We start from the raw sequence: 20,851 nt of genomic DNA, 5'->3' as shown, positions 1-20,851 counted from the left end.
CCATTCACTCAATGAAATGAACTCCTCACAAAAAAATCAAAATTCGAAAAAAATCCAATTTTCAATTTCAAACATCAAAAAAAGTTTAAACTTATTCAGTACATTGTTTTATTTTGACCTCTCTCTGACGTATTTCATGAAAAAGTTGATAAAAATTACACTCACAACAAAAACATAAGAATTCGTTAAATTTTTAAATCTTTTCGGATTTTGATTTTTTTGTGAATATTTTTTTCAGAATTTTTTTTGAGAGTCGGAACGATATGAAAACTACGTTTTGAAACTTTTTGAGCTAAGCCTTTCAAAACCCCTTGGGAAAAAGTTCCATTTTGGTAGGTACCACCGTTATCGAGTAATCCACTGCTGAAATTGATGATATTTCAAGTTCACTGAAAACTTTGACACCCCCTGGCTGCCTTTGAAAATTGGCTGGAGGGCTGCGCTTTGCGCCATTGGTCATCCCTTTGGGAGGGCTTTCCACAGGAAAAATCTCAAAAAAAATCGCCGAACCCCCCTACCACTTCTTGATTGAATTGACGTGGAATGACCCAGGTTAAATACTGCATATCACAAATTATTGAGCTTTCACTGAGCTTTTACATTTAATTTTTTTTGTCAAAGTTTGTTTTTCTGTGGAGATTTTTTGAGGTACAATTTTGTCTTTTTGTGATGCTCTTTACTTCTTTATAATGTATACGTCGCGAAGGCGTTGAGTATAGAGTTAACATCAATTATTGAGCTTTTTTGAGCTTATGACACAACTTTTTTTGTAAACTTTTTTATTCGACATTTGACTTCTCTTGAAGCTTTCAAGGTATATACGTAGGTACTTCTTTGTACATGTCGAATACACTGTGTACAGGTTAAAATCAATTATTGAGCTATTTTGAGCTTTACTATGCAACTTTTCGGACTTTTGATAAAAACCTACAAATCTAAGGGCCAAAAACTTTTTTTTTGAGACATCATCGAGCAAAATCAATTCAGCCGTGCCTGAGATCTCAGAGTCAAAAGAATCTGGCTATAATTTTAATTTACGGAATCAATTATTGAACTTTTTTGAGCTTATGGCAAAACATTTTTTGTAAACTGATTTTTTTGACATTTGACTACTTGTAATGCTCTTTCAACGTACCTATGATATACGTACTTCTTTGTACATTTCGAATGTGCTGTGTATACTTCAAAATTAATTATTGAGCTTTTTTGAGTTTTACAGCACAACTGTTTTTGTCAACTTTTTTGTTCAACATTCCACTTCTTTTGATGTTTTTTCAGGGTATTATATACGTACTTTGCTGTACATGTTGAATGCACTGTGTATTGGCTAAAATCGATTATTGAGCTTTTTTGAGCTTTACGGCACAACTTTTTTGAAAACTTTTTTTTTTGACATTGGACTTCTTTCGATGTTCTTTCAAGGTATAATATATGTACTTCTCTGTATACGTCGAATGCGCTACGTATAGGCTAAAATCAATTATTGAGCTTTTTTGAACTTCACACGGCGCAACTTTTTGAACTTTTGATAAAAACCTGCACATCTACGGGTCAAAAGCTTTTTTTTTGAGACATCGTCATCATCGAGCAAAATCGGTTCAACCGTCAAAAGAATCCGGTCGTAAAATCGATTATTGAACTTTTTCGAGCTTTACAGTGCAACTTTTCGAACTTCTGATGAAAAAAAAACGTTTTTCTTCAACATTGCACCTCATTTGATCCTCTTTCAAGATATAATATACCTACATACCCACTTCTTTGTACATGTGGAATGCGCTGTGTATACGTGAAAATCGATTATTGAGCTTTTTTGAGCTTTTTACAGGGCAGCTTTTTTTGTAAACATTTTTCTCCAACATTAGACTTCTTTCGATGCTCTTTCAAGGTATAATATACGTACTTCTCTGTATAAGTTGAGTGCACTACATATAGGCCTAGGCTAAAATCAATTAATGAGCTTTTTTGAACTTTAAGGTACAACTTTTTTGTAAACATTTTTCTCCAACATCAGACTTCTTTCAATGCTCTTTCAAGGTATGATATACGTACTTCTCTGTATACGTCAAATCCGCTATGTATTAGGCTGAAATCAATTATTGAGCTTTTTTGAGCTTTAGGGCACAACTTTTTTTTAAACTTTTTTCTTCAACATTAGACTTCTTCCGATGCTCTTTCTAGATATAATATACGTACTTCTCTGTATACTTCGAATGCGCCACATATAGACAAAAATCAATTACTGAGCTTTTTTGAGCTTTACTGCGCAACTTTTAGAACTTTTGATATAAACCTGCACATCTACGGGTCAAAAGTTTTTTTTTTGAGACTTCGTCGATCAAAATCGGTTCAGCCGCTCTCTGTATACATTAAATGCGCTACGTATAGGCTAAATTCAATTATTGAGCTTTTTTTAGCTTTAGGGCGCAACTTTTTTGAAAACTTTTTTCTTCGACATTACACTTCTTTCGATGCTCTTTCAAGGTATAATATACGTACTTCTCTGTATACGTTAAATGCGCTACGTATAGGCTAAATTCAATTATTGAGCTTTTTTGAGCTTTAAGGCGCAACTTTTTTGAAAACTTCTTTCTTCGACATTACACTTCTTTCGATGCTCTTTCAAGGTATAATATACGTACTTCTCTATATACGTTGAATGCGCTACATATAGGCTAAAATCAATTATTGAGCTTTTTTGAGCTTTACGGCGCAACTTTTTGAACTTTTAATAAAAACCTGCACATCTACGGGTCAAAAGCTTTTTTTTGAGACTTTGTCGATCAAAATCGGTTCAGCCGTTCCTGAGATCTCAGTATTACAAAAATCCGGTCATATTTTAATATATAGATAACGTCATGAAAATCCCGAATCCGTAATTAAAAATTGATGAAAAGCAGCAAAATTCAAGAAAAATTTTACAAAAAATGCCTCAAATATCTCGTGGTTGTTGAAAATTGCAAAAAAGTCATAAGTTTATGTTTATAAAAAAATTGGACTACAAGTCGCCAAAAATACAGACAATGTCAAAACAATTGCATTACAGACATTAAAAAAATCACTAAACAGTTCTAAAAATGGATGAAATTGGAGTAAAATAGTGTGAAATTCAGAAAAAATCACATAAAACATCGTCAAAATTTTTTTAAATGGCATAAAAACAGTTGAAAACATACCTACCTATTTGATAATATGTGAGCAAGGAAAAAAACTTAGGTACATTCTTGTTAAAAAATTTTCAGAATTGGCGATTTTTAAAAAAAAGACAGAAAATGATGAATAAATCGCACAAGATTTGGAGGTTTTATTTTGTGATGAGAAATCATATTTATGTTTACGTAAAATCAGAATTGAAGGAGTTGAAACACTCGAAATTTTTCATTTCCAATTTGTTAAACGCCTGATAAGCTCCTTCAAGTTTGAAATTGGGCAAACCTAAAAAAAAGTCAAGTTGTAAAACTTTGAACTCCCTACAAGAAAAGTTACTTATGTCGATCTGTTACCATTTTGCGATCACTCTCTCTCATTCATTATTCAACATTCAGTTTCTCAAAAAAAAAAAATCACACCCTCACAATACCATAACTATGCCTACCTACCTGTAAAAATTTCATCGAAGCAATATCATTTTCGAACCACCCTGTACACTCACGTAAAAAAGAATTCTCATTCCTTTAGTTTTTCATTTTTATTTTTTGTCACAATCCGTATAGGTACGAGTACGTGAAAGTATAAAAACAGATTCCGAACACTTGGAACTGTATGAAAATAAATTGAAAAAAAATTAAAGACTTATACGTACATCGAGCTTCTCGAAGACGAAACGATTAATTGTGAAAAGAATTTAGTATTTTTCTTGCTTTTCATCTTTTCCTGTATCGTCTTACATACTACTCGCGTATAATCGTGCGCAATATATTTTTTTTCTACCCGGAATTAGTGCAACGACCTCGTCGAAATACTCGTACAACGACGAGAATACGAGAAACTTTTTTCCTATTTTACAAAACGAAAATATATTCTGCAAAAAAAGATACGATAGCGCTGGAATTATATTTGTATAACCAAATTTATTTTCAAACGAATAAAAGTCGACTTTGTTTTTTTCTCCGTATGTTTTCTTCGTTTATTTTATCCTTTCTTTTTTTTTACTCTTGCGGGTTTTTTCCTATTCGTATTGGAAATAAAGATGTATATTTTTTGATTGGATTCGAACACTTTATCGTATTAGATACTTAGCCGCTAGTTCTATTAGCTTGTTACGTACCTATCTGCAGATATTTCGTATTACAACGAGTTGAAAAACCACCCTGTATGAATAATTATAATATCAAAAGAGATAGAGAACACATTTTAGATTTGTAACGTGTGCTGTCCATTTCCAGCTGATTTAATTTTACGACTTTATTTATCGCAGACCGCTGCAACTTGTACAAAATATTGTATAGGTACAAAGTTTGTCGAATGTGTAAATGGATTTTATCGACCTTTAAACGAAATATTGTCATGAAAGCTTGATTATGTATATTATCGAAGGGTGAATATTTTTTATTGATTTTTTTTCGCTTACTAATGCATAACTTATATCAGAATTTCGTCGTCGATGAGAATTCGGTTCTGTACATATCAATTTCAACTCAAAAATTTCTTCGCTTCCCTTTCTAAAAAAAATAATTACCTACCTCATTTTTCCAGCTTGATAGAATTTTTAAAAAAAATACGCCTCTAATTCGTACCGTATGCAAATATCCACACCATATCAGTGTCGAGTATAATGATTTGCATAAGCTGCACTTAGAGGCGTACAAGCAATGCACACGAGTAATTCGTCGGTACAATTGGTACACGCGTAAAAAGCAATTCTATCCGAATAGTTTTTGCTCTCATTGCTGGGTATAGTATATAGAATGAGTTGACGGAATTCTCGAGAGCATAATATACGAGTACGAAACCCCATAGGTACGTTTATTACAACGTTGCTCGCTGATACGAGCTTTTGATATATGCTCTCGTATAAGAGCTAATAAATGAGATACTGCATGAAATTTTCAGTCTTATATACGTATCACAACTGCAACGTAAAATTAGCCCATAAGGGGTTTTTTCTTGGCGTAGATACCTATAGAGCTGTGTGTTGTGTGCTTGGGCGAGCTTTTCTCGCACCCAAATGGCCCATAATTTACAAATACCGCGTAAACGGTAAGCTCTACCAGCCTGGAAATTATCGTTATTTTTTTTAAAACTATGGCGAGACGCGATATCTTTCGATAATATTCCTTATGCAGATGCGAGATTTTTCGAATCGTGTGTTTTATAGGTGCAGTTAGCGATAATTGAATTTGTTTCGGGGGTTGGCACATTTTCGTGTTGTGTCGTAGTGTTTGATGGCTTGGATGTAGAGGGGAAGGGGAAGGAGAGATTTGATTTGGTGATTGATTCGTTATGAGCATAATCGAGTGCCGGATTTGTTTTTAGTTTAAAAATTTTATTGAGATGACAAGAGATACTTTTGATCCTGCATTCTCCGATTTGAACGAAACTAAGCCATAGATCGAAATAGCATCTCTTACCAAAATTTCAAGTCGTAAAGTTAACTTTTAAATTTTTTGCAAATTTTTGAAAATTAAAAAAAATCAAACAAGCCGTTTATAAGGACAATTTTTAAACTTTTTCATGAAAATATAAATTTTTTGAAGCAAAAAGTGAACAAATTTGAATGCTTAATTCTTTCAATTTAACTCCCTTACATCAACAACTACCAGTTTTGGGTCATTTTGAAGCCTCCAGCGGTGCTTCAATTTTCTCCAGAATCTTCAAATCACTCTGGAAAGGCCAAGATCACTTTATGTGGTTATTGTAAATTCTAGTAGCGCAAGTTCAGAAGTGAATTTTTTGACAAATTCGTAAATTCTAGAAATAAAATTTTCCAAAATTTTCAACAAACGGGGTTTTCTATGTACAAGATATTTACATACTTCTATCATCTTTTTTGTGCATCTAGTCGATCATCTGACTCAGAAGCAATCTCAGTTTGACCCCTTTGGCTCTTGCAAAGCGATTTGCAATTTTTGGAGGAATCTAAAAACTGGCTGGAGGCTTCAAAAAGGTCAAAATTATATTGTTTGCGAGTCAGGTGATTGTGCAGAAGTAGATATACCAGACGATATCTTGCTGGAAAAACTACTCGTTATACACCTTCCTTGAAAATTTGATTTTTCCCTCTTTTTTTCTGGAATTTATGAAATTGGTCAAAAATTTACTATTGAACTGGCACTGCGTGAAATTTCGCAATAACTTCCTAAAACAGTCGAGAGGATGCTCATTAAGCACTCACCAAGGTTATAGACCTCTAATGTTAATTTTTGGCCTTTTCAAAACCATCTGAAGCTTCTGGAGAAAATTCAAAAATATCTGTAGGCTCCAGAATGACCCAAAACTAGAGGAGAAGGTACAATTATGGACCCAGGTACAAATATGGACCCCCCCATGGTTTAGTGTACAACCACTAGCGCTACAGTCATGCTGGGTACTAAAAATTATACTAGTAGTGTAGTATCGATGATCCATGTACTTATTTCAGATCCATGCTAACTTGGGGGTCTCTCATCAGCAATTGTTTTTTTTTGCGCATTACTTTCTTGCCAATGGAAAATTTTACAAGTTTTTCATTCAGTAATTCATCAACTTCAAATAAAGTTTGGAAAAAAAAATTATTAGCGAAGTAAGTTGCTTACAATGTCAACAATGTGTACTTTCAAAATATACTTTCATATTTGTCTGTACTTCAACTGATTTTCATAATTTTTTTCATTTTTCATAAACTGAGCCGATTTTTTGCATGGGTATAAATATGGACCCCTAAATTTTTTTACCTAATTCTGATTCAATATTTTTTAGAATATCAAGAAAAGTGTTATTAACAAAGAAGACAAGTCCAAAGTGTCAAAATGGAACAATGATTTTTTCATTTTTCATAAACTTGGCCAATTTTTTGCATGGGTGTAAATATGGACCCCTAAATTTTTTTTCATCTAATTTTGGTTCAATGGTTTTTAGAATACCAAGAAAAGTGTTATTAATAAAGAAGACAAGTCCAAAGCATCGAAAAACATCTTTAAATAAATTTTTGTTCAATTTTCTGAACTTTTTATTCATTTTTTGAGGGGGGTCCATATTTGTACCCGAGTCCATATTTGTACCATTTTATGTCACTTTTCTAAATTTCAAATTTCTCCGTGAGTTTTCAACAAAAAAAATAAATTTTTTTACACAATATACTAGAGTCTTTGGCCTTTCGAATGGTATACTCGAAAAAAAATTTTGATAATTTTTTCTACCTTGTAAAGCCAAAAAGCTAGAGGGGGTCCATATTTGTACCTTCTCCTCTAGTAATTGTTGATATGTGGGCAGGGTTGGCAGGTAGACTTTATAGGAGTTTCTTTTTGCATTTCTTGGGTAAAAAAATGAAACTTTTGAATAATTTGTAAAAAAAAGTAAGGCTTTTAAAATTTATTGCAAAAAATTGAAATTTTCAGCAATTTGGCAGAAAAAACAAGAATTTTCATTGATTTTTGAGAAAAAAAAGTGAGTAGGTAAGCACTTTATTTTTGACAACTTTTGGAAAGGAAAAAACATGAAAAAAGCAAAACCGACAATTTTAGCAGAATAAGTAGATACCTATCGTTGATTAAGTATCAGTAAAAAAATTATACTATTTCACAATCTTTGCCGAAATTACAAGATTTTTTTCCTTTAATTTTTCAGTTGAAAAGTGAGGGTAATTTTTTGCAAAAAACGACAATTTTTAGCAAGAAGGGAGATTATTTGGGAATATGTACATGACTTTGAAGTTGACATACATTCCACGATGTCTACAGGAAGTCTACTTTACATGAAGTTTACATAGATTACGCTACCAAACATAGACTATGTTGACAAAGATAGTCTACATGTAGAGAACCAACCCTGTATGTGAGGTTTAATTAGAGGAATAATTTACATTAGTTCAGTTTGTTCAAAAAAATAAAATATGTACTTCTGGTTTATGACTTGATCTCCAGGACTGGCCCAAGTGTATAATTTTCTTGCATGCTGTTTGAACCAGGCATTGCATATTACTAGATCGTGTCTTTCTGCGAACTCTACGAGCATTTCACCTATTTTGTTCTGCTCTCCAAGTGCGTACCTCCCCGCAACTTGGCTGCCATGATCGTTCCTGACATTGGCATTGAAGTCTCCCATCAAAAACACAACATCGTTATTTTTCAAGCAGCTCATTACTTCTTCTAGGTCATTGTAGAAGTTGTTGATTTCTGCTGTACTGCTTTCTGCTGTTGGCGCATAAACTTGAATTATCACAATTGGTTTCAGCTTGACCTCCAATCTCACAAATATTATCCTCTCTGATTTGAAATTATGGTACTGATTTTGAAATTATGGTACTGATTTTATCGCTGATTCTGGTATGTATTAATATACCCAGACTTAGTTCTCGTGTCTTTTCCAGCGTAAATCATTTCATAATCTTTATCTACCCGGTTTCTACCATTTCCAGTTTCCAGTCCATCGGGTCTCACTTTTCTGTAACCACATTAGCGAGTTTTCCAATTCTGTACAACGTTCTCATAAAGAGAGGTGTGAGACAAGGATGCCCCCTCTCACCTAGGTTGTTCAATGTTTACGCAGAAGAAATAATGAGAGAAGTGCAAATCAAACAAATGGGATTAAGATCAACGGCAAGAGAATGAATGAAATAAGTAAAGCAGACGACAAAGTGATCGCTTGCTGGGACAGAAGTGCAGATGCAAAAAAAGATCAACCGAATCAACAGCGCTGGATTAAAATATGGAATGAAAATAAATGCAGGCAAAATCAAGGTGATGAGATTTATAAAAGAAGATGCCAAAGAGGCCAAAATCAACATTGGAACCCAAGAAATTGAAAATGTAAATTCTAATCAGATACCTTGGAGCGCTGATAAATAACAATGGTAGAGATCATAAAGAAATTAAATCACGGATTGGAATGGCAAAAGGTGCCTTTAATAACCTAGCCAATGTGCTGGGAAAAGGTCTGAGAAAGAGAATTATGAGATGCTACATATGGGCCATTCTGAAGTATTCTAGTGAAACATGGACCATGAGTGCAGAATGTGAGAAGAAAGTATCTGCTTTTGAGATGTGTGGTGCTATCAATGGCTACTACAGATCTCATGAAAGGACTTCATTACCAACAAGGAAGTATTAGCACAAATAGGAGAGGAGTGGAGTGGAAAGTCTTAGTAGAAGACATCAAGAACAGAAAGCTAAAGTATTTAGCCCATAAAATACAAGAAAATGGTATTTTCATGCTGGCGCTACAGGGGAAAATTCAAGGAAAAATGACAAGAGGGAGTAAACGATCGGAGCTGTTAACAACAAACTCACCGGTGAACTCTCCCTGTAAGACCCTGAAAGAAACTATCAGATACACTAGAAACAGGCTAATATAGATGGAAATATAGGTACACCAAGTTTGAAAATGGAGAAGTAGACATTTGATTCTAGTGGCCTCATATACGCTATCTCCTGTAAAGGAGTGTGACCATAACAAGACGACGACTTGTTCTACTGGCAGTCCATTTACAACAATTTTACTGTGTATTGGCTCTTTCCCCTCAAAGGTCTTCACCTTTGTTTTTGACAATGAGATTCTCATTCCATATTTATCTGCTACTTTCTGAAGGTTGTACATCGCTCTCTACAAGTCATCTTCATTGTCAGCATGTCAGCAAAGACCACCTGATCATCAGCGAATAGCAGGGTATTGACATGGGTGTCATTGATGTCTAGCCCTTTTGGCTTGGTTTTCAGCCATTCTTTTATCATGTCATTAAAGTAGATGTTGAACAGGCTACACGACATTGCGCATCCCTGTCTTACTCCTCTTCCTATCTTCTTTGCTTCCGACATGCTTCATTGTCAGCATGTCAGCAAAGACCACCTGATCATCAGCGAATAGCAGGGTATTGACATGGGTGTCATTGATGTCTAGCCCTTTTGGCTTGGTTTTCAGCCATTCTTTTATCATGTCATTAAAGTAGATGTTGAACAGGCTACACGACATTGCGCATCCCTGTCTTACTCCTCTTCCTATCTTCTTTGCTTCCGACATGCTTCCGGATCTTACTCTTATTACGTTATCAGGTACATATTTCTTTAGGGTTGTAAAAACCCGGCTAGTGATGTATGAGCTACTTCGTAGACAGCGTAAGAAAGCAATGGGAAACTACTAAGTACGTGAAAAGCTTAAAAACAACGTCGATTCCCCAGAATAATTGCAGTGGCAATAGGCATTCGCCTCACCCTGTTAGGGTACCACAAAAATGCGATTTCCAATGTCCTGTAAAGGACAAGGAACCAAGACGACGACGAAGCGTATTATATTTTGTTTGTTCACTTCGATTTTCCTCAAAAATGAGTTGAAATTAGAAATCAAGACTTCTGAAAATCCAACAAACTATAGACCACAGGAATCATCAATTTTTTTAGAATATGGAATCTAACTTAGGCTGTGGGTGCTCGTATTAAGAAAGTGAGTTGAAATTTGAAATCCGCACTCCTAAAACCCAACAAACCACAAGTGTCACACGAATTATTCAATTTTTTAAAATTTGAGATATTATTGTGAAGCTGAGGGGGCTTATTAGAGCAGGCAAATAGCAGTTTTAAAAAGGAAAAAATTGGCACATAAATTTTTTCTTCGGGAATGTGTTCAGATGAACCCCCTGAACTACCAAAAAAAACCCGAACCTCCTAACCCTGGAGCTAATTTTTTTAGGGGGCTAAAACCGGTTCCGATTTACGTTTTTTGCGATTTACTCCGAAAATACTAGGTTTATGAGAAAAACCACCATGACTAAAAATGTTCCCCTTCAAATTCTCGACAATTTGATACTACGCTCGATACCCATCCCTCAAGAGGGGTGTCTAGAAAAAGGGGTGGAAAGAGTAGGTGTTTGAAAAAAAGTCAGTCCAATAAATTGATCAAAGTTACCACTTGATATTATTCGTTTTCGCTCAAATTTTTTTTACAAAGTCTGCTCACCCAACTATTAATCCCAACACCATTGATTGGTCTTCAACCCTCCCAAGGGGTTGGTGGGGGATGCTTGGTTTTTTATGTAACACACAACTGAATCATATATTTGAAAAACGAATCTGGACATGCGATATATCGAATGGTATGTTTTCGAGGTCGCTGAATACGAATACCAACTTATTTTCTGGGTCCAACTCCTCAAAGCCCCTCTGTTCCCCAAAAAGGGGGTTACAATTTTGAAAAATCGCGTGAAAAGTCGAGTGATATATCAAATGGTATGTTTTCGAGGTCGCTGAGTACGAATATGAACTTATTTTTTGTGTCCTACCCCCAATGCCCCTCTGGGCCCCAACAAGGGGGCCAAAATTTGACAAAATCATCAAAAAGTCGAGTGATATATCAAATGAAATGTTTTTGAGGTCGCCAAGCACAAATGAACTCATTTTTCGGGTCCAACCTCACAATGTCCCTCTTCGCTCCAAAAAAGGGGCCAAATTTTGAAAAATCGTGAAAAGTCGAGTGATAAATGAGGAGCTTGGAATCAAAACTCACTTTTGCCATTGGACAAAGTTTCGAGAAAATCGACAATAACTGATTTCGCCTAGTGCGTTGATGAAAAAAACGCCGCAAAGTGTGTCGAGCTCTTCAGTAAGACTACTAAATAGGATTCCATGAGAAAATTTTTTTTTTCAAGTTGCCATATCGTTGCAGTATGGCTTTCAAGTTTGGCAAAAGTGAGTTTTGATTCCAAGGTGGGGTAATTTTACTTTCTTTTGCAAATATATCGAAAAATAAGCCTCCTAGAAGAAAACTAACGACATTATGTCGATTGGAAATTTAATTCTCTACAATTTTCCTTGACTTAATTTTTATGTAGAGTGCTTCGTTCCGTCTCCAGACAGCTTTAAAAGTTTTGAGCGCTGAATTTTTCCAAAAATCATACTTTCTTTTGCCAATATATAGAAAACTAAGCACCCTAGAAAAAAACTAACGTCATTATGTCGATTGGAAATTTAATTCTTTACAATTTTCCTCGACTTCATTTTTCTGTAGAGTATTTTGTTCCGCCTCCAGAGAGCTTTAAAAGTTTTGAGCGCTCAATACATCCAATTTTTTACCTCCTCAGTTGCATAACTTCCAAATTCAAAACTACCATTTTCACTATCAGAAAATGCTTCCAAAGTTGCAATTGAATCATTTTGGCTTTGTAGACTGCCATGCGACCTTGAAAATACAGTTTTTTTTTATAGCTTGGAGTCAAAACTCACTTTTGCCAGTGGCAAAAGTGAGTTTTGACTCCAAGGGCACTTTTTAACACGAAATTGTGAAGAACTGGGGCCGAATTCGGAAAAATGGATTCTGTAGGGTGATAGAGAAATTGAAGAAGTAACTTATTCGAATCCACAAAAAAACGCATATCGATTTTTGGTGGCAAAAGTGAGTTTTGATTCCAAGCTCCTCAAATATATCGAATGGTATGTTTTCGAAGTCGCTGAATACGAATATGAACTTGATTTCTGCTTATAGTTCCTCAAAACTCCTGTACGCCCTTCTAAATAGGATAAAATTTTGAATAGTCGTTGAACATCGTGTAAATACGAGTATATCGAATAGTATGTTTTCATGATCGCTGAGCACATATTCTTAGAATCCAAAGCATAACGGTTCTCAGCCCCAAAAAAAGTTAACGAAAAAACATGGTGTGATCTTTTTCTTTAAAGATTCACACCATTGTTTTAGAAAAAATTCTGAAAAGTCATCTCAAAAATTCTGATTGGAGTAACTTTCAGCGGGAGGAGGGGAGATGTAAGTAGAGCTACTCGCATTACCAAGGTATTATTGGGATCTCTGTTCAAAAAGTTTGAACGCTCATTTTGCAAAGAAAACATTTTACATCTCAAGATTTTTCTTTAAAACGCTCACTCATCTACCCGGTTTTGATTATTTTTCAATAGGAAATATAATGGAACTAGGACTTTCACTGTGTTGTCAAATTTCATTGAAATGATATTATTCATTTATAGGTAATGTTTCTTTTTTTGCTGAAAAAACTCATAAATTGATAAAATATTTCAAAATAGAATCCCGAAAACGCACCATTCGATATATTTATCACTCGACTTTTCACGATTTTTCAAAATTTGGCCCCTTTTTTGGAGCGAAGAGGGACATTGTGAGGTTGGACCCGAAAAATGAGTTCATTTGTGCTTGGCGACCTCAAAAACATTTCATTTGATATATCACTCGACTTTTTGATGATTTTGTCAAATTTTGGCCCCCTTGTTGGGGCCCAGAGGGGCATTGGGGGTAGGACACAAAAAATAAGTTCATATTCGTACTCAGCGACCTCGAAAACATACCATTTGATATATCACTCGACTTTTCACGCGATTTTTCAAAATTGTAACCCCCTTTTTGGGGCACAGAGGGGCTTTGAGGAGTTGGACCCAGAAAATAAGTTGGTATTCGTATTCAGCGACCTCGAAAACATACCATTCGATATATCGCATGTCCAGATTCGTTTTTCAAATATATGATTCAGTTGTGTGTTACATAAAAAACCAAGCATCCCCCACCAACCCCTTGGGAGGGTTGAAGACCAATCAATGGTGTTGGGATTAATAGTTGGGTGAGCAGACTTTGTAAAAAAAATTTGAGCGAAAACGAATAATATCAAGTGGTAACTTTGATCAATTTATTGGACTGACTTTTTTTCAAACACCTACTCTTTCCACCCCTTTTTCTAGACACCCCTCTTGAGGGATGGGTATCGAGCGTAGTATCAAATTGTCGAGAATTTGAAGGGGAACATTTTTAGTCATGGTGGTTTTTCTCATAAACCTAGTATTTTCGGAGTAAATCGCAAAAAACGTAAATCGGAACCGGTTTTAGCCCCCTAAAAAAATTAGCTCCAGGGTTAGGAGGTTCGGGTTTTTTTTGGTAGTTCAGGGGGTTCATCTGAACACATTCCCGAAGAAAAAATTTATGTGCCAATTTTTTCCTTTTTGCCCTCGCTTTTTTACGTTATTTTCCTGCTCTATATACAGGGTGGACAGAAATATCGGGTACCCCTAAGAAAGTTTTTCATTAAAAATATAGGTTGGCAACGTGAAATAGATACATATGATTGGTGAAATGTTATCTCTCCAGTCTAACAACCAATCATGTGCTACCATTATTATCATTCACTGTGACCAACCGAAGTATTTAGCAGAAAACTTTTTTAGGGGTACCCAATATTTCTGTCCACCCTATCAAAAAACTAAATTGAAATTTGAAATTAGTGCAATTGAAAATATTACATTTTTTATTTTTCATTCTTCAAAATCTGGCCAAAATTTGGTAGAGGCCAAGGCCAAGTATGTATACCAAATTGAAAATTAAAAGAAAATGGCTACCTAGTTCCAAGTGCTAGAAATCCTAAAATCAAAACTAAACCTTCGAAAGAGGAGGGGTTGAAACACAAATTTTTAAAAAGAATGCAATATGGACATCAAAATCTATAGAGATGATGATTTTCGTTCTGATCACACAATTTGACCTCAAACTCCAAACTGAGTCCCTTGAAGGACGTTCACTCTCAAATAAGTATGAAAATCGAATTCTCCAACACTTTTGGGGTGCCCAGTTTCAATTTTGTTCATAAAAATGGTTTTTAGAATCGTTTGAATTTTCATCATATTCAAATGTGTGAATCTGCTGAATTAATTTTACCCTCTTGACCTCCTCTCTCCCTTACATTTTGCTATGAATTTTATATACGCAATTTCCATAAATACTCTATGAATAAGTACCTACGTCCAGTACCTACTTACTTTTTATCCGATCATTTCCAAAGGTATTTATTTCATTTAACGATTCGTTGAACTTTTACAAATCGTGCATTGTTCCGATTCTCGCAATTTTTTCTCCGTCAATATATCGCATTTTTCTCAATTATTTCATATACTCTTGACTTGAAAAGAATTGGCATCCGTTCATTGTTGAAACCTGGATAATTTTATTTCATCATCTTGGGTACCTTTGAAATACTCGACACTAGATTTTTAATTCCTTTGACGTTTTAATTTGGCAGGTGAACTTTGGTGAAGTATTCATACCGAAGGACTTAGATCCTCCTAGACCACGCGTATTACCAGAATTCAAAAGATTCGCCCACGGAGTACGTTCGGGAAATGTAACCATTCTAGACGCGAAAACATTTTACATTCCGAACCTGCACTACGATGGTAAAGGACCTGATACTTATTTCTTGGTCGGAAACGGTTCCGAACCATCGTCTCAAGGAATTAAAGTACCAAACGAACTCGGAAGGTAATATTTTTTTTTCAAAAAAAAATCATTTTATAAAGTAGGTAGAATTAAATAGTCGACCGAAGGGTAGAATTTAATAACAATAATAAATCCTCTTAGTTTTTATCACTCGGCTAATTAAACGTACAGTTTTTTTTTTTTTTTTACGAAAAACATCTATACGAAAGAAGTTGTGAAAAACTAAGTGGGTAGGTTTTTTTTCAACTTTTCATTTCGTGGAAACTCGAGTATTTCTTTTGCGGATGGTTTTTACTTTTTACGTTTAATGACGAGTTTTTTCTTTTGTTGGATAGTTAATTGGGTTTGGTTAAGTCTGGTTTGTTGATTCGGATGCTTTTTTCACTTAGATGTCATTTATGCTGAATGTTTTTTCATTTTTATATAGGTACTTGACTAATAAATGCTTTGTTTGTCGGTTAATTCTTTCAGCCTTGAACCGTTAAAAAGACCTTACCAAGGAGAAGATATCGAATTACAGTTGCCAAATGACTTAACAGTGTACGACATCGATTGGTTAGCGATATATTGCATCAAATACACTCATAATTTTGGCCACGTCATGGTACCGAAGGATTTAGAAGTGCCACCTAGCTTGGGCCAGACGAAAATTTCTGTAAGAAACCTAGATGCGGGATATCTTGGCAAACTAGTTCGCTTTGTAATGAAATTGTGCGGTATATGCGGTGTTTAGTTCTTGAAACACAGGGTGATAGTATTTTTATTTTTAATGCACCGATAATATTTGCCTAATGCAATGATGAGAGGTAATATCTATCATTGGCAGACTTGACTTTATCGTACTTACCACCGATTATGTGATACTGAATGGGTGTGATTTTTCATTTTATTTATTTATTACTCGTATTTGATAGTTCTACATATTTACCATTCACCATTTTCAATTTTTAAATACACTTTCAACTTTGATCTGGATTTTTTTTGTTTAATTGTTATTACATATTAGAATAATTTTTCATTCTGAAGTCATTTTTTGGGATCGAAAAGTTCACGAAGAGACCTCGTAACGTTGTTTATTTCTAAAAAGTTTTCTTAAATTTTTTTTTGGATGCTTAGTTTTAAAAATTGAAATATTTGAAAATTTGTAGCTTGATGTTGATAAACGTGTACATTATCTTCTATGTTATAAGTATTGTACATTTGTATATATTCCTGATCTTAATTTATTTTCTTATTGCATGCTTTCGAAATAGCCTCCTTGGTGGTATAATCCGGTAAGTTGTATTAAAACCATATTTTTAAAAATGAATTTAGAACAATACACAAAAAAAACCTATCCGTTCAGGGGCATTAAAACTAATTCTGACCTAGAAAAAACTAAAATCTGCCATCTAAATATTAAAAAAATTAAAAAATTGAAAATAAAAAAATAATTAAAAAGTTTTTACTCTTCCATGTTTTTTATTTTGAAGAAATTTATGGTCAACTTGAAATTTTTCTGCCCCAATGACAATTTTGAGGAAATTTTTGAATCCTGAATTACTTTTAAAATTTATATTATGACTTTCATGAGTTTCAAACATTCTTTTTATAATCATGGGATCATTTTTTTTGATATTTTAAAAGCACTTATTTGACCATTTCCACAGTATTTTGTGTGCATCCTTCTCTTAATTTTTGCACAATGGAAATTGGAATTATAAAAATGTGGACACTTATTTTGTACCTATTTGAAGTGAGTTCATTTTAATCTTCGAGCTGATATTTGTAAATATGTACATACCCAACGTTGTAAAATAAAGAAAAAAGATAAATTTTAAACACATTAGAAAGCACGGTAGAAATTTCATCGTTGGCTATTACTTTTTTTGAAAAAAAAAAAAAAATTATTGATTTGCCTCCAACAGACGAGTAGTACGACAACAAATCCAGACAAGCGAAAAGAGATGAGCAACTGTAGAGAAATGCTATCAGAACGGTTACAAGTGCAATGGCAGGTTCGCGAGGATCGATTACAAGTCAGGTTATCATCGGCAATCAGGATCGATCAATATATCGCATTCGGAATCAGTGGAGATCCTAACAAGTAAGTTTTCCTTTCAAATACATCCTTGATAAGTTCTTATTGATTCTTATGGGAAAAGAAACTAACGCGACAATTTTTTTTTCGCAGGTCATCGATGATTGGTAGCGACGTTGTTGTAGCTTTTTACGATGAGAATAGTGGTAAATTCCACGCCGAAGATTACTATATTTCGGCTTCGAGTCCCTGCGATGGTAAAAGTGGTGTTTGCCCCGACGAAGTGATCAACGGCAGAAACGACGTGAAACTAATTTACGGCGAAAGAAGACACGGTATCACGACTGTAATTTACGAACGAATATTACATACCAACGAGGCGTTAACAGATAAGCCTATTTTAATGGGCGTCAAGACCAATGTAATCGCTGCCATCGGACCTTTAAACGCTAGAAGTGAACCGAACGCACATGCTTTGGCTGATAAGACTATAGGTAAGTTCTAGAAAGTGTTTCGGTTATACCTATTTTAATATGCCTAAATTGTTAGTGATATTGTTATTTCTTTTTTGAATTTTTAGAAAATACGTTTCTCGATTTTGGATCGATCGGTGATTTTGCCTGTTCACCTATTGAATCTGATGACGATACGCCTAGAAAACCGTGGCCCAGAAGTGTCATCAGGAATGCGAATGTGTTCTCTGTGATAATAGGTCCTAGTGGAGGTAGAAAAGGATTTTCAGCTATGACCAGTTTAGTATATTTTTTCGAAGTACTGATCTTAAACTTTTACTCTAATTTTATTTTACCTAATTTGTGTTATATTTTCAGAAAAACCATCTTTGGGTATTGCTTGGTACATAAATGGTAAATTGATGCCAGAATTGCACGTCGAGAGGGGCAAAACGTATACTTTCATCGTAGAAGGAGGTAAATCGATTCTTTTGATTTTTTTTTGCTTTAATTGCGTCTTATTTGCATTTATATTGTCGAAAATTGGGCATTTACTGTTAGAAGTGAGTGCGATGGTGAAAATCTGACCCCGGAAATAAATCAACTGTCCCGAAAAACCCCCTCAGCCCAAATTTTGAATCGATTCGGTACCAAAAGTCATTTCCTCCAGAAAAATGCATGAGCTAATGCCTTTGCATTTTTTGGATTCTTTTGATTTCCAAAAAAATCGGGTAAAAGAGGTCAGTGACCCACCTGTCTGGGCTCTTAAGGTCACTGACCTACCTGCCTAGCTTTCCAAAGCCGTCTGTCTGCCAATCTGGTCTCTTGAGGCTGTCATGAGTACCTGTCTGACTGTACAAGGTCGTCTGCTAGACTCCGAAGGCTTCTCAAGGTCATTGACCTCATTCTTCATCATCACATAGTTGTCCATCCGTCTATCTGTCTGGTCTTTCTAGGTTGTCTGTTTTCATGTTTGGCTGTCCAATGTGGTCTGGCCGCTTAAGGTCATCAACCCCTGTGTTTGGACTTTCAAGGTCACTGACCTACCTCTAAAGATGTATGTTTGCCAATCTGACCTCGTGAGGCTGTCATGAGTACCAGTCTGACTGTCCAAGGTCGTATGCTTGGCTGCGTGGCTTCTGAAGGTCATTGACCCGTCTGAGCTGGCTTCTTAAGGCCATTGACCTCATTCTCCATCCTTACATAGTTGTCCATCCGTCTATCTGTCTGGTCTTTCTAGGGTGTCTGATTTCATGTTTGGCTGTCCAATGTGGTGTGGCCTCTTAAGGTCATTAACCCCTGTGTTTGGACTTTCAAGGTCACTGACCTACCTCTAAAGACGTCTGTCTGCCTGCCTGGACTCTGTAAAGTCATTGACCTGTTAGTATGGCTCCCCAAGGTCAACTGCCTTCGTAAGCTGTCGGCTAATTTTCACTATATTTTTCGCTATTATTATAGTAGAATCTTATGCATTTTAAATTATACTCGTATTTCATCTTTTGACTATACTGTAAAAATTTCTTTCACATTTTGAGAAGTTTCGTGATTTTTTTTAAGCCTGGTTTTCTCTTTGCTGATTTTCATATTACTTTGATGAAATTTTCACGCACTTTGAGCCACTTTTATGATGTTTCCAATAATTTTTGCAATCTTTACGCAATTTTAGATCAATTTATTCAAACTTTGAACAATTTTTCACATTTAAATACTTTTGAAAGACATATCAAACACGTAATTATAATTCTTTACGATATTTCCTGCTATTTTCACGTTAATTTAACCAAGGTTTTTCCATGTCTGAGCAATTTTACGGCTGCGTAAATAACTTTCGCAATATTTTACCCATTTTCAAACATTTTTCTGCATTTTTAAATGTCATTTGCAATGTTTTCTATGCCAATTTTCCCAACAGATTTTTCGTGCATCCTGAACAATGTTTATGATGGCCTATTCAAAGTAATATCTCCTGTTCTTTCGATCTACTGTAACTCGTAATTGAACCCTCTCTCTCCTCTCTATCACTTTTGCTACTCTTTCCACCTTTTCGTAAAATTGAAAAAATCTTTTAAAATAGAAAAAAAAATTCTCATTTTATTTTGTAGTGCTCAGATAAATTTTCTGAAGATAGAAATCCCAACTGGGAGAAAAATCAGATCGAAAGAGCTTGAAAAAATACTTGACCAATCAAAATTTCATGGTAATCGAATTTTTCTCAACCAAATTTTTGCTGAAAACGTGAAAAACTCAAAATTTTATCAAATTGACCTAAAGAAAGCTGAACGTTGATACGTCTCTATACCTACCCTATTTTCACCTCTCCAAATCTATTAAGAACGATTTCGAACCGTTTCGAGCAGTTCTGGAGCCCCCAGCAGATTTTTAAAAGTTGACATTTTCTCAAAATTTTACCAAATGAAAACGGAAAGCTGAAATTCACTTTATACCCTAATTTTAATGATGTTAAATCAATTGAGAGGTGGTTTCAAGATATTTTGAAGCCTCCAGCAGATTTTTGAAAGTTGAAATTTTCTCAAAATTTTACCAAATAAAAACGGAAAGCTGAAATTCACTTTATACCCTAATTTTAATGATGTTAAATCAATTGAGAGGTGGTTTTAAGATATTCTAGAGCCTCCAGCAAGTTTTAGGAAATCCCAAATTTTTCAAATTTTTAATTGATAAATCGCTGGAGAAACAAGCACTCATCTCAAGCATAATCCTATTGGCGTTTTTTTTTGTTTTTTTTTCAAACTGGAATTTCCAAAATGTTACTGGAGGCTCCAGAACAGCTTCGAAATATCTTTAATCAGCTCAGCATGTTGCGATCAGGGTACATAGTAGGTAGCCAAATTTAAACTTTTCAACTTTATTGGGTACCTACACCTACATTAGGGTGAGTCAGCTTTACATGGGAAACATTTTTTTCCCACTTTTTCGAAGTCTTACCCCCTAAAAACGTTCATTTATGTCTAAAAAGACATCATATAAAATTTCAGCAAAAAAAAATAATATTTACTGGTGGCGCAGATGA

The 20,851-nt window shown here is 34.8% G+C and overlaps 2 protein-coding genes across 3 annotated transcripts in view; one reads left to right on the top strand and one right to left on the bottom strand.

Annotated features, from left to right (window-relative positions):
• The window catches only part of LOC135847330 (adenylate kinase isoenzyme 1-like), a 69,725-nt gene that overhangs the window by 5,701 nt on the left and 43,173 nt on the right, over window positions 1-20,851 (bottom strand). The window lies entirely within an intron of this gene.
• LOC135847333 (protein Skeletor, isoforms B/C) overlaps window positions 1-20,851 on the top strand; it is a 76,006-nt gene that overhangs the window by 51,055 nt on the left and 4,100 nt on the right. Inside the window, exons 6-12 of the mRNA XM_065366805.1 lie at window positions 15,152-15,390; window positions 15,820-16,003; window positions 16,602-16,622; window positions 17,256-17,434; window positions 17,522-17,862; window positions 17,949-18,119; window positions 18,199-18,297. Of these exons, the coding sequence (XP_065222877.1) occupies window positions 15,152-15,390; window positions 15,820-16,003; window positions 16,602-16,622; window positions 17,256-17,434; window positions 17,522-17,862; window positions 17,949-18,119; window positions 18,199-18,297 (1,234 nt within the window). The remainder of the gene's footprint in view (window positions 1-15,151; window positions 15,391-15,819; window positions 16,004-16,601; window positions 16,623-17,255; window positions 17,435-17,521; window positions 17,863-17,948; window positions 18,120-18,198; window positions 18,298-20,851) is intronic.

The sequence above is a fragment of the Planococcus citri genome, chromosome 5, assembly GCF_950023065.1.
Source record: "Planococcus citri chromosome 5, ihPlaCitr1.1, whole genome shotgun sequence".
Classification (NCBI taxonomy): Eukaryota; Metazoa; Arthropoda; class Insecta; order Hemiptera; family Pseudococcidae; genus Planococcus; species Planococcus citri.
Note: the sequence above shows the minus strand (reverse complement) of the source record. Positions and strands in the feature narration are given on the sequence as shown.